We start from the raw sequence: 15,019 nt of genomic DNA on the forward strand, positions 1-15,019 counted from the left end.
TACATATTTATGTTAAGTGACTCACCTGTAACAGTACGAGACCGTTGGACAGATCAGAGTAAAGATGGTGCACATAAGGTGATACGCTAAGGCTGTTCATCCAGTTACGGTAAGCTAAAGATAAGGAGAAAAAAATAAAATAATCCTTAACAAATAAATTACAATCGACCCTTCCGCAAATAAGATGTTTGAAAGTAGATGGCGACCTTCCTTCCCAAACTCTGCAGGCCGGTCAGCACATGCACTGATACGATACTGGATTCAGGTTTCATGAAGTCCCCCAAATTAGTAAACTCATGCAAGAAAAGTCAATTTTTATAAAAAGTTGATTCAATTCAATTCAATTCAATTCAATTTTGTTGGTCCAAGTTAATAAATGAAATGTTACATGGGATACTTTTACAAGCAATATATATATAACAAGAATAAAAACAGTACCTAATGTGAATATATAAGTCATAAATAAACATAGACGTTGACATGTTAGATATTCAAGTAAAATTACTCATAGCATGAGCACTAAGAAAGATTAAAAGGGGAAAGAGGGTAATACTGTATAAGCTGATATTTTTCGCGGATGACAGGCTAAGAGACATTTCGCGAATAGCACACAGCAGAATTAATGAATGGGCACGAAGTATTCACAAACTTTTTTACGCCAACAGATACACACACAGACTCGTTCACGTATTAGTACACAAACAAGTTTAGGCAGCTCATCGCACCACACACAGCCGAGTACAGTACCGATTACGGGCCTGTGTCATGCAATCTGTGCAATATACGCTCGAGGAGAAAAGGAACACGCCGGGGGGGGGGGGGGGGGGGGGGGGGGGGGAGTGACAGCATTACATTATGAGCATAAGGCATAATACTAGTACTAGTATAGTACAGTAGCTAGCGATCAAGAGAACGCAAGCACACAATTTTATGCTGATATTTTTTGCGCACCAGTAAGATGAGGTGCCAATATATTTTTGCGTGTTGATAAATTTGCGATAATATGTCATTCGCAAAAATAAAACCCTTACGAAAATAACAGCTTATACAGTAGATGGTAAGAAGCAGCATGTTTGGGTTGAGTGAACTCTTCCATTATCAGGGGTGATAGTGAGCACTAAAAAAAAAATAGGTTTTTTGTTTTCCCCTCAACTACACCCCCTTGAGAAAAAAAAAGAAGAGAGGATTCGCGGGGAAAAAATGGCATTTAACAACATCCCCCCTTTCGAGTATGAAAATGGGGAAAAAATAGGGCAAAATAGGGAAGAATAGAGAAAATAAGAGGGATCGGGAAAATCAGGATAAAATAGGGAAGAAAAAAAAATGATTTTTTTTTTTTTTTTTTTTTTTTTTTTTTTTTTTTTAAATTGGGAAGAAAAAAAAAATCGGGAAAAAATCGGGAAAAATAAAAAAAAATCGGGAAACCGATTTAAATCAGGTTTTTATCAGGCCTGATTATGTAACTTACTCTTCTCCTCCCTTGTTTCTTCGACGTCCTCAAACTCCATGTCTTCTGGGGGGTCTAGGGCTGGATGATGGTTGAACAGGTTTGCTACGAACGCCATGTTCAGCTTGGAATTACCTTTCACAATTTCCTGCGATGGAAGGGGGAACAAACCAATTTTGATTAAAAAACAATGATTTTGAATCTCTAACGTGATGCAAATTCAAATTTCCTTTTCAAATTCCTGGCATCATGTGCAGGAATTTTGCCCTTTTTAACTTTCAATCTGGAATATTGGTTTGGGGCTCTGAATCCGCAGAGCGATACCACAAAATGAGGAATGATAGCTCAGCTGGTAGAGCAGTGGTCTTGTAATCCCGCGACCCGGGTTTGAAACCAAGGCGATGCGCTAGTGCACTTTGGAAAGTCATTAATCCTCATTATCAGGGCTTCTGGATTGGACCAAAAGCTGTTGGTCATCTGGGGGGTGTTTCACAAAGATCCTAAGTTGAACTTATCTCTAAGTTGGACTTAAAAAATATGGAAAGCCATTAGCATCTTTGAAAATATTTTGTAAAAGTTATTTTGAAAGGCATTCATTGTTTATTGAAATCATTCATATTTTCTATCATCAAGGAGATTTCATGTTCTGGATGTGGAATTAATAAAAAGTCTAAAATACTTGAATTTTTGCTTTTGAATATATTTCATTAAAAGACACCAATGGCTGTCCATAATTTTTAAGTCCAACTTAGAGTTAAGTTCTACTTAGGATCTTTGTGAAACACCCCCCTGGTTGTTTACTAACATGCATTTATGCTTTCTTCGCAGTCAGGTAAAATAACCAACACTACACAAATTGTTAGATGATACTTGCCTTGGGAGTGACGAATGCCTTGCAGCCCAACGTATCCGCATTCTGCAGGACTGTACCGGCTCGCTTCTCAAGGTCCTTTGGTAAGTAGAAAGAGAACAAGATACACATTTATGTTGATGAATTGTATGGTAATTAGAAGAAAAAGCAGAAGGAGAAGGAGAAGGAAATGAAGGAGAAATAGGTGAACAAGAAGAAGGAGAGATAGGTGAACAAGAAGAAGAAGAACATGAAGAAGAAGTAAAAGTAGAAGAAGAAGAAGAAGAAGAAGAAGAAGAAGGAGGAGGAGGAGGAAAAGAAGAAGAAGAAGAAGAAGAAGAAGAAGAAGAAGAAGAAGAAGAAGAAGAAGAAAAAGGAGAAGAAGAAAGGAAGAAGAAAGGAAGAAGAAGAAGAAGAAGAAGAAGAAGAAGAAGAAGAAGAAGAAGAAGAAAGGAAAGAAGAAGAAGAAGAAGAAGAAGAAGAAGAAGAAGAAAAAGGAGGAGAAGAAGGAGAAGAAGAAGAAGAAGAAGAAGAAGAAGAAGGAGGAGGAGAAGAAGAAGAAGAAGAAGAAGAAGAAAAAGGAGAAGAAGAAAGGAAGAAGAAGAAAAAGGAGAAAAAAGAAAAAGAAGAAAAAGAAGAAAAAGGACAGGAACAAGAAGGAGAAGAACAAGAAGAAGAAGAAGAAAAAGAAAAAGGAGGAGAAGAAAGGAAGAAGAAGAAGAAGGAGAAGAACAAGAAGAAGAATGATTTACTCTACTGCACTTAATACAGAGTACCATTACTTCCCCGCTTTAGCTGAGCCACCATTAGGCGCCAAAACATTCAAAGAATTTCTTTCTACCGGGTATACCAATTGAGATAGAGAGTGGCAAGTTTAGAAGATTTTTGTTGTTGGTTGTTTGTACACCAAATAATGAGGTATACAAGGAAGCAAACAGAGAGAATGATCTCAAATGAGAATATATTGAGCAGATAAAAAAAAGTTAACAATAAAGACCAGTTCTGGTCATGCGATTGCATTGTGAAAGAAACATTGTGGAATCGATCAAAAAAAGGTTGATCATCTAGCATATAAGTATTGGTGTGTACTGCAAGGTTCTGGGATCATCAAAATGATAAGAAATTTGGCCCAGTCTTTGTAAAGTTACAAGCACTGTACACAGAAAGATGTATATGGGACTACGCACACATGCGCGACACATGTGTTTATCTCTCACGTAACAATAGATAAACTAATTTACCAAATATATCAATTAGTAGGCGGTTTCCCGTCAAATTTTTTATCATCATATATTCTTTCACATGATTGGTAATAGGAGCTTCCACTTCATTTTTTGAAATTGGGGCATTTCCAATACTGGCCTTTACCTTTAAAGTGTGCAGAATGCACGTCTGACAAAAAACCTGTGGTATTGCTAGTTCACTGTGAAAAGCAATATTGACATCTTCTAACATCTTTGAGACTCCAGCTAAATCTTCAAAAGTTAGCTTAGATAATAGTGTGAAGAGGGTCTTACTTTCCAAGGACGACTTCAACGAGTTCTCCCTTCTTATCTGCAGGTGCGATCTGCTTGATAAGAATGCTGTAGACTTCAGAGTCGTGGATGTCCTCTGAGAAGTTCTTGATGCGACGTGGTGATCCTGAAGGAAATGTAATCAAGGAGATGGTAGTGTTTGAATGAAGGGTTTTGTGCCGACGACAGCTAATTGTATATCAATTTCAATTCAAATTCATTGATCATCCACAAAAGAACATGGTATAAAAATCATTTTCAGACTATTTCTTCAATTGATATATAACATCAATTATTAAACATACATGTACATGTACTATCAAATTATACAAAATCAGGAATAAGTACAACACACAAGTACATGAGTACAAACATGAGTACAACATGGTATAGGCTTTGGCATAGAAACATAATAACACAAATTAAAACTGTAGACATATCAGAAATCACTACTGGTGTTGTCACTAAACAAGTAGGCAGATTAGCAAAGTATTGTGCAGTACATCCATATATCTTTAATTGTTGATTCCACAACAACAATTACCTTCTGAACCTGTCACTTTACAATGTCATGGCACATATGAGAAATGACCCCTTAGTATATATCTTAACATGTATCAATCACCTAGTGTGCAGCTAGTATGTTTCAAATATGAGTTTGTAAGTGTTTGACGATTATTAGGTATTCCTCACTACTGGAGAAGCCTGATCAGACTTTGATTCCAAGTTCAGCCCCCTCCACCCCCCTCCACCCCCCCCCCCAATCCACCTCTGCCTTCATTCTAAAGGAACTACAATTTCTTACCTCCTTGTTCTAGATGGTAGTTGACCCATCGGATCAGAAGCTCCTCTGGGGTGAGTTTCTGGAGATCCTCCAGGGTCTCTCCGTCATGGAGGAGGTTCATCAGCCCAGGGACGTTGTGCAGATCAATGTTGGCAAAGAGTCCAATCTGTCATTAATCAAGCATTAAAGGGATAGTTGAGTTTTGGTGCAGAGGGCGCTACACAAATAATTTTGTTGTGAGATGATGAAAAACTGGGTGTCAAATTTGAAAGAACATAAATATAAACGACAAAATCATCTTTGTTTGATCACAATCAGTTCAGAGACGGCTGAAATATCCATAAATATAACGATTTGTAATATTTGTGGTGCCCCACAAATATTTGGTATTTGGTAATTTGAACCAGCCATTGAAATAATATGCACAATATAATATGCACAATATAATACAATATAATATGCCCATGTATTGTTATTATTAATTTATAATTAATCAATTAACTGTCCCCATTTTTTTTCAAATATGGAGCTGAATTAGTATGATCGTATTGGCTAAATTTCTAAACATTTTGGGGATCTAAGATTACCTTCATAGCAATTTAAGGTCCTAAAAGAGCACTAGAAATGTCATAAATAAGATAAAGAGCAATAACCATGCACTTTGAAGGCATTCATAGTCTGGAACAAGAACTCATCTATCCCTTTTAAGGCATCGTTTAACAATGTTAATCTGATATACACGGCCCTACATGTTATCATTGTCTGTGATATGGTTTTACCATACTCTTTTTCCCCAATAGGTTGTTTGGCAAACGCAAAATTTGGTTTCAACTTCCAATCATAATTATCTTGATAATCAGACAGGCGATCTGCTTCTAAAAGTCATGGGGTTCCTGACTGACATAAAGGTTTATAATTATCATGGCAGCATGAGCTAAATCCAGAATTTTGTTTCAGAATCTGAGACAAAGTTACCCCAAATCCTTTAACAAAAACTACAGGTACAGTGTATGACACTGCAGATGTTCTTTTGCGCCATACTTTCAGCCTACCGGTATCTCTCGGCCTGTTTAAAATAATATACATGTAGCAAAGAACATCCATTATTAAATTGATGTTATTTTGTTTTTCTATCGATCAGAAAATTGAAAATTCCATTTGTGTTGCAGTTTCTTTAATTATAAACCACATATTTCATTTTCATTTTCCACTTTCAAAAGTTAACAGTAATTCTAAAAATATATGTAAGATGCACGCACTTGTTAACCGATTCTAAACATAAATTCATATTAATGGCCACTCCTTGAAACTGGATATTTCCTTGATATAATAGCTTTCATATTAAAGAGAGGGGGAGCGAGAAAATATAAACCTAAACATAAATTCATATTAATGGCCACTCCTTGAAACTGGATATATCCTTGATATAATAGCTTTCATATTAAAGAGAGAGGGAGCAACAAAATATAAACCTCAACACAAGGAAGGAAAGGACAAACTAGTATACTGAAATACATTGTCATATATACGTACATTCAACTATATACACATAGCTTGTAAAGTTCAGGGGAAACAAAATGGAAATGTAAAACTATTCTCAAATGGCAATGCAGGATAAAAATAAACATGTCCTTTTACTTTAAGTCAAAGTTTCTTTTTTTACCATAGGAATTACAGGGACAAAAGAAAACTCAAGGAGGATAGGTTATAAGTGTCAATAAACCAGGAAATAATGTTTATCAAATCACTTAAAGATCGCATAACAAAAGAATAGATTTGGCTTGAGGGATATATTGAATTAAGGTTTTATAAAGCTACAGAGTTTACAGTAACAAAATATACACGTACATGTACCTACATGTATACGATTACCATACATGCCAACATTTGAAAATCAGAAATCTGTACAAATTATGCTATTTTCAAAAAAAAGAGGAACAATCCTAACTCTCCTAGTCTCCTATTTAATACTACAGACAAATTTGTACAGGAAGAGGAACCTCTGCATTAAAATGATAATTATCTTCTCCCAAAAAGAGGAATGTTCCTCTTTAATCTGAACAGTTGGCATGTATGGATTACATGCATAATGTATGCATTTAGGGGTAGATTTTAATTACATGTATGACCAAATACATGTAGCTAAGTGGCACTTTGAGAGCCTGACAAATTTCCAAGATAAAGAATTAGAAATCAGTTGCCACTCTTTCTTAACACCATGGACCTAGGTTGATCTCCCATAGCTTAATGAAAACAATTTCCAGAGAAGAAGCAGAAAATATATTTAGCCACAAACAATATGTTTCTTTCTATTGATGATTGATGAATATGGGTGGGTCTTTAAGAAAGTTAACAGTAATCAGAATCATCTCTCGTATTCTAATAGAAAAAAGCAATTGAAAACCGTGTTACATCTTCCGTAAATAATTTATTCCCTCATTAAACCCCCCAGAGCAATTAATTAATGAGATTGTATGTGGTTTGAAAACAATTAGTTACTCCATATGATTATATAAAAAGGAAAATATCATTAGATTATGGTAGTAATCGCAAGGGCTTCCAGTACATGTGTATGTATTTATAAATCAATAGTCAGCTTCCTATTAGGGAAGCACATGTTCAAATGGTTGTTAAAGGGAAAGTCCACCCTGAAATTAAGTTAGTTTTAATAGGAGTAGAAAAATGAGAGAAACAAGTCAGTGAAAGTTTGAGCACATTCCGATTAAAAATAAGGAAGTTAGGATTTTTGAAGTTGTGATCAATCAAACACAAATTGGCAACTCTATGACGTATCATGCGAGCTCAACTTCCATTTGCTCAGTACTAAAAAAATCTAAAATTTTCATTTTCCCTCAAGAAAAATTTCAACCATACATGCACCCTAAATATAATAATTGCAAATATGTTTCTATACTCCCCCTGCAAGGAACAAATATATATTCCGTCATCAATAACGAAGAAAACATGATTTTATGGAATATTATGCACAAAGCAAATGAAGGAGAGCTCGTATGATAAGTCACAGAGTTGCCAATTTGTATTTGATTGATCACAACTTCAATAATTCATAACTTTCTTATTTTCACCTGATTTTCTTATTATTCTGCCTCTATCGAAACAAACTTATTTTTGGGGTGGACTTTCCCTTTAAAGATAAACTTGAGTACCGGTGATGCGATTGCATTGTGAAAGAAAAGGTGTGGAATGGATCAGAAAAGTTGATCATATAGCATGTAAGTAATGGTGTGTAATGCAAGGTTCTGGAGTCATCAAAATCATCATAAATTTGGCAGAGTCTTGGTAAAGTAACAATCACTTTAATACACAGAAAGATGTATATGGGACAACACATATGGTGTCGGGGCTAGTACTACCCTGATTTTCTTATCTTTCTATGCTCATTACTCAGCCAGTATAAATTTTCTTCCAAAATTGTTTGGCACATGACATTATTTGTAATCTTGAACTTTCAGTGTAAGTTTCGTTAGATTCTGTGAGAATTCGTTTTCTTTTTTTTACCAGAACTCAAGTTTATCTTTAATCTACCAAATTTCCAAATCATTACAAGCAGGGATTAATTTGTGAAGGTAATATTACATGTACCATGAAAGTTAAATTAAATTAAGGTGGAGCCTAATATTAAAAATGCTATTCAGAGAATGCTTCAATATCATCAACAAGACATTGAGAATCAAATTATTTCCTTTAAAGGTATTACAAAGTTTTGGGAAATTTTGAAAATGGGTGGATAGTGAATCTTTACAATTTTGATATATTTGGATGCCCCTGTGGATGTATTAAAAGCACTAGAAACTTTAGCCCCTAAAACACTTCTGCTTTCGTGAAAAATTGAATATAAAGATTTACCGGTGCTCCCAGTAAATTTTGATAAATTTTAAAAAGCTCCTACGGCCGTACAATGGTAGCTGCGACCATGAAAATCTCAGAATATGTAGTTGTGGTATATAATTTCCGAACGGGAATATCAAATCGGTCGATTTTAGTCAATAAACATTGTTTTATAGCTTAATTAATATCTTGACCTTGAGAGGGAGCTATTCAACATAAAGTGTTTATTATTTACAATTTTATAACTTTAGAGTCGATTTCGACCGCGACAACAATCACTGCATATTGTAGGATCGCATATGCTTCCCATATGTTCATTTGAACCAAATTCATGACCCCCATACCAAAACTTTGTATTACCTTTAAAACGTGTTCCTGATATTTTTCGAGTGAGTTTTTCACTTTAATATCTCACACATTCAAACTGTATTGAAAGCAATAAATAATTTGCTCAGTCTTTTTTATCTTGAGGTTCCGTGTTATTGTATTCTCGAAAATAGACAAGGTAAATATTTGATCTGGCTTTCGATACAGTATAACAAATACACTGACGTACAAACTGCCAACACACTTAGAAAAACAATAGTAATTTAAAACCTGTAGTGTTCAGTCATTATTTCTCTTGCCATTTGAGTTTTGCACACAAACTATGTGTGCACCATCTTCACTCGCCTGGGAGCATTACTACCAATTACAGTAACCATGAAGGCATATAAAACCACATTATCCTAATAGGAATGGTTAAAATACTTTCAGTTGGCCACATTAGAAGACATCTGGGGGCGTTTCACAAAGATCCCAAGTTGAACTTATCTCCAAGTTGGACTTAGAATTTATGGAAAGCCGTTAGCATCTTCAAATTTTGTTGTAAAAGTTATTTTAAAGGCATTAAATGTTGATTCAAATCATTCATATTTTCTACTATCATGGGAGATTTCATGTTCTTGATGTGGAATTTATGAAAAGTCTAAAATACTTGAATTTTTGCTTTTGAATATATATTTGATTATAAGGCTGCGAATAGCTCTCCATAATATTTAAGTCCAACTTAGAGTTAAGTTCGACTTGGGATCTTTGTGAAACACCCCCCTGGTCTCTTAAAGGAAATCTCACCCCAAGAAATAACTTTACTTATTCTGAGAGAATTATTATATTCTTGCCCAATAACCTACAAGATTCCCCGCCAAAGTGTATGAGAGAGGCATAAAGCAAGACTAATGTACAATTTCTCAGAAAGCAAATTGCATAAACAAGTTGGTGCTGTTCTGGGGTGAAGGTCTCTCATAGATGAAATAGATTTGTCAACTGCTATAGAATCATTTACGGTTGTTCCTAGGTTCTATAGTTTTTTATAAAGTTAAGGAAAAATGTTGCAATCAACCTCCAAGCTGGGAGAAGGTGTTGTGATATATGCGTGTAATTAATAATAATGAATAGGAAATAATAGGAATTTCTGTAGCACCGTCTATCTAGAAATTCTATTCAGTGGGGCATAAATTATTACCCCGGCTTTAGCCTAGCTGCCATTACAGCCCTCCAGCCTTTCAAGGAATTACCGGGTATTTCATGCCAGGTACCCATTTACCTCACCTGGGTGGAGTGTGGCAAATGAAGATTAATGCCTTGCCAGAAGACATTAGTGCCGTATCAGGGATCGAACCACGTCCTTTGAATTTCAAGTGAAGTGCTTAAACCACTCAACTACGACACTTCTACTTCTACGTACACTTCATGTACACTGTAGATATAAAGAGTGGAAGAGTTCCTTGAGACCTACCCGAATGATCTGCCACACCAGACCTAGTACCAGATGCTTGGTCCCCTGTTGCAGGTCCAAGGGGTCAATGTTGACAACGCTGCAGCCGATGGACCTGGCAGAGTTAAGGGCCAGGGTGAGGTTCTCTAGCTGGGTGAATTTGTTGAGCTTCCCGGTAGAGATGGCCCTCTCGTCAATTGTGTTTGGACTTGACTTGTTGACCATTTTGCTGTTTAAAAAAAAAGAGAGTTTTTAAATGATTTGAAAGCACTTTCTTTAAAGCCCCCTCCACACTAGTTTGGCCAGGAGGGATTAGACCTCCCTGCAAGGTCACCGACAGGTGGTTATATAATCAAATCAGCTCTCAATTAACATAAGAAAAAGGGGGCCATGGGGGAGCAATGACCACCAATTAGGCATTGTTTGCTATATAGAGGGCGCAAGTAGCTATAAGTGGTGCAGTGGGGCTTCAATTGTATTCAGATATGACTTGTTGATAATTTGCTGCAAAAACAAAGAAGAGAATTTTCATAAAAGGTGACAAGAGATATACCATTTAATAATCAACTGCCTGCAGACTTTATAACTTATTAGATATTGTGCCGGAAAAAGAAATGAAATCAAAAGATTTGTTGTGATTCAATACCCGTAACGTGAGACCCTCCTAACCAAACGGTAAAAGCTGCCACCAGAAAATTATTATCATTATTATCCCAGTCGTCGGATTCAGGCTTACCCGCACACAATGTATGCACATTCTCCACTCCCTGGGGAGCATTCCAGCCGGGCGTTATTTTTACAAGTGCACACTTGCTAATCCATTAAAGCGCATTAGCTTTCGCATCCTACCGGGTACCCATTTAACACCTGGGTGGAGAGTGGCAAATGTAGATCAATGTCTTGCCAAAATACATTAGTGCCGCGGTGGGACTTGAACCGCGGACCTTGCGATCCACAGTCGGGTGACATACATGTATCCACTCGTCCACGACACCTCTAAGTTTTCTGGTACATTGATCCCACCGCTGCCACCAGGGAGTGGCACGGGAAGGAAGAGACCATGGAGGTGGGGAGGGCAATGGGAAGGTTGAGGAAGGGGAAGGTGGAGGGGAAGGGCCATGGGAAGGTGGAGGGGAGGGGAAGGTGGAGAGAAGGGGAAGGGAAGGTGGAGGGGAAGGGGGAGAGAAGGGGAAGGTGGAGAGAAGGGGAAGGGAAGGTGGAGGGGAAGGTGGAGGGGAGGGGAAGGGGAAGGGAAGGTGGAGGGGAGGGGAAGGTGGAGAGAAGGGGAAGGGAAGGTGGAGAGAAGGGGAAGGGAAGGTGGAGGGGAAGGGGAAGGTGGAGAGAAGGGGAAGGGAGGGTGGAGGGAAGGGGAAGGTGGAGAGAAGAGGAAGGGAAGGTGGAGGGAAATGGGAGATGAAGGGGTGGGGATGGGCAAGGGGAAGGGCCAGGGGAAGGTGGAGGGGAGGGGAAGGAGGGGAGGGGAAGGTGTGGAGGGGAAGGTGTGGAGGGGAGGGGTACGGAAGGGAGGGCAATGGGAAGGTTGAGGAAGGGGAAGGTGGACGGCAAGGGGAACTTGAAGGGGGAGGGGATGGGGAACGGAAGGGGTATTGCAATGACAAGGGCCTGGGGGATGAGGAAAGGGTATAACTTACCACAGTAAGATGCCATCAGCAACAGCATTAAACAGTCCATCCTCGCCTTGGATGGGTAGTCTCGGCCCAAGGATTGGATCATTTTGAAATTTACTATCGTCATTGATGAAAGCTTTATGCAAAGGGCAATAAAGATAGAAACTTTCAAAAATACACATTCATTGGAGAAAAAGCCAATTAAACAATTGCATACATTGTACTTAAATGTAAGTCATAAATATTAGAATTACATTAGCTCATACTTTTTTATTTATAAATGTTTGGAGAAAACTTGAATGAAGACCTGATCTGAAAAATATTTTCAAACGGGGTGAGCAAAACCGATTTTGTACATTTGCTGATAAAAACTGGTTTATAAATGCTTTGACAAAATTGAATTAATTAACACTTCATTTGAAGAAAAAAAAAGAGAAAGTACATGTACTGTATGAACATACCGGTAACCTACTGTATATTGTACCTGCAAACTTTTGTAAATTTGCTTATAAATACTGTTTATACTCTAAGAAAATATAATTGAGACTTTATTTCAAGTGAAAGGGTATGAACACAACTGATATTGCAGGAGTGAAATTTTGTAAAAAATTTTAACGAATACCGTTTTGGGCCATTCCATGAGAAGAAGGACATGACATCAGAAAAAGAAATGTACCTCTTATGATAATTCTTTGATTTATCACTAACCTTATGCCATGGATGTTCATAAAACATTAGGGCCTTTCAAATTCAATACAATTTTTTTTTCATTTTTGTTGATTTCCTAGGATCTCAAACTATCATCAAAATCGTACATGTGGGACTGTAGCTGAAAAAAAAAATTTTTATTGCAGATTACACAGGATTCTTGTAATATTTTTTCCTGAAAATTTCGCTAAATGGAAAAAGATGAATATATTTCAATATTCTAAGGGGTCCTGTGGTATTTAATCTATTACATAGGGGTGAAAATGGCCTCCGGACAAAATGTAACGCGAGTTACCGTAATGTGAGTTACCGACATATTTGCTTCCTGCATTTTACTAGTCCATTGTTTCTTATCTTTAATATTGTGATCTTATACTAGTAAGTCACAACCTACTATCAAATTAAAGTAGGAAAGATTTTGTCAAGATTGTCTAGTATGAGGAGAAAAGAGGGTCTCGTAGAATTGACCATGTCCTTTTTTGTAACGAGAGTTACCGAAATTCAATAATCCAAGAATCTAAAAATGTTTGTTCTTCAATTTTCTTTTTTGTTTCATTCAGTTGTTCTATATCTACCCTGTCCATGTTTGAAAAAAGTATCTTGTAGATCCTAGCAGTTCTAAAGATATAGGCACATTATCGTGTCAATGTACCCATTAAGTGTAACGCGAGTTACCATGGAATGGCCCTTTTATACTTCAACAAAATAGAATAAAGACTTTATTTGAAGAAAACAAAAATGGTATGGACACAACATATATTAAATGTACCTGTGAAAGCAGCAGTCTCCTCTACTGAGTAGGAGTGAGTTGTTCCCGTTGCGCTTACATCAGACGTTCCTTTTTCTGATTGGATTCCAACTCGGCTCTTGACCGCGGTCAGGAAGCCGGCGGAAGCCTTGCCCTTCTTGATGTCATGGTATAACTGGTAATAATGATAATAATAATGATATAAAGACGAATAAGAATTAAAGAAAAGGTGAGTTCTGGTCATACGATTGCATTGTGAAAGAAAACGTGTGGAATGGATCAGAAAAGGTTGACCAAGTAACATGTACATGTAAGTATTGGTGTGTACTGCAAAGTTCTGGAGTCATCAAAATCATAATAAATTTGACCCAGCCTTGGTAAAGTAACAAGCACTGTACACAGAAAGATGTATATGGGACTACACAAATGGTGTCGGGGGCTACTAACCTTGATTTCTTAATCTTTCTATGCTCATTAGTCAGCCAGTAACCATTTTCTACCAAAATTGTTTGGCAAATGACATTTATTTGTAATCTTGAACATTCAGTGTACATGTAGGTTTTGTTTGATTCTGTGAGAATTCTTTTTTTTTTTTTTTTACCAGAACTCACCTTTATCTTTAAAGAATAAGAAGAATAAGAAGAATAAAAATATGAATATGAATAAGACAGGCTTTTAAAGATCTTTCAACACTTACAGTCTGGAATGGTACATGTACATGTATATAGAGCCAATTCATTGCTTTGTGATGATTTACTTGTACATGTACATTCACCTTTAAATGTAATCAATTTGTAATAGGGAGAATTAAGGAATCAATCTGATGAGTTTTTCCCAAATTGTTATCATTAATAATGGTCTGTTTTCACTCAAACTTTCAGATAATCTCTAATTGTACATCTAGCATTCAAGTCACTATCTTAGCGCCATTTTCTCTTATCTGAACAATGTTACTTAGTCCCTTTAAAGAAGGATTTAATCTCTTTTAGATCATGAAATGCTCTTGACTGTTTTTTTGCAATCTTCCATTACCAAAAATAACCTTTAAGGTCTGTAAAGTTTAAAGCCTGTCTGTACTAGTTTGGCCAAGGGGGATTAGACCACCCTGCAAAGTCACTGACAGGTGGTTATCTCATCAACTCAGCTCTCAACTAACATAAGAAAAAGAGGATCATGGGGGACCGATAACCAAGATTACATGTAGTCATTGTTTTTTATATAGAGGGAGCAAGTAGCTACAAGTAGTACAGTGGGCCTTTAAAGCTTATCAACACTAGTGTGGCTAGGAGGGATTAGACCACACAGCGAGGTCACTGACAGGTGGCTATCTCATTAACTCAGCTCTCAACTAACATGAGAAAAAGAGGATCATGGGGGACCATGGGGGACCAATGGCCACCGATTACATACATTGTGTATGTAGTCATTGTTTTCTATATAGAGGAAGCAAGTAGCTACAAGTAGGACAGTGGGGCTTTAAAATTGTAAAATCTTTAAAGTTTAAAGGAAATGAAAATCGCACAGTTTACCTACCTTTATAAACTCGTCGTACGTGAGGGCGCCATTCTTGTCGGTATCGTATTCAGCAATGTATTGTCGAATCTTAAACCCTGGGACCTTCTCGTTGCACTGCTCAAGAATCTCCTGGAGCTCGTTGGCCGTCAAAAAACCGTCTCGGTTCAAGTCCATCTGTGAACAAATAACACACAGATGTCAATCTACATGATCACAGTGT

The 15,019-nt window shown here is 37.0% G+C and overlaps 1 protein-coding gene across 1 annotated transcript in view; it reads right to left on the bottom strand.

Moving 5' to 3' along the window:
• The window catches only part of LOC105445738 (plastin-3), a 38,521-nt gene that overhangs the window by 9,897 nt on the left and 13,605 nt on the right, over window positions 1-15,019 (bottom strand). The window contains exons 3-11 of the mRNA XM_030992855.1: window positions 14,818-14,973; window positions 13,306-13,459; window positions 11,853-11,964; window positions 10,222-10,429; window positions 4,617-4,761; window positions 3,815-3,938; window positions 2,322-2,397; window positions 1,469-1,595; window positions 26-114 (exon numbers count right to left, since the gene is read on the bottom strand). Of these exons, the coding sequence (XP_030848715.1) occupies window positions 26-114; window positions 1,469-1,595; window positions 2,322-2,397; window positions 3,815-3,938; window positions 4,617-4,761; window positions 10,222-10,429; window positions 11,853-11,964; window positions 13,306-13,459; window positions 14,818-14,973 (1,191 nt within the window). The remainder of the gene's footprint in view (window positions 1-25; window positions 115-1,468; window positions 1,596-2,321; window positions 2,398-3,814; window positions 3,939-4,616; window positions 4,762-10,221; window positions 10,430-11,852; window positions 11,965-13,305; window positions 13,460-14,817; window positions 14,974-15,019) is intronic.

Source organism: Strongylocentrotus purpuratus, unplaced genomic scaffold (assembly GCF_000002235.5).
Source record: "Strongylocentrotus purpuratus isolate Spur 01 unplaced genomic scaffold, Spur_5.0 spur5_scaffold_20, whole genome shotgun sequence".
In the NCBI taxonomy this organism is placed as follows: domain Eukaryota; kingdom Metazoa; phylum Echinodermata; class Echinoidea; order Camarodonta; family Strongylocentrotidae; genus Strongylocentrotus; species Strongylocentrotus purpuratus.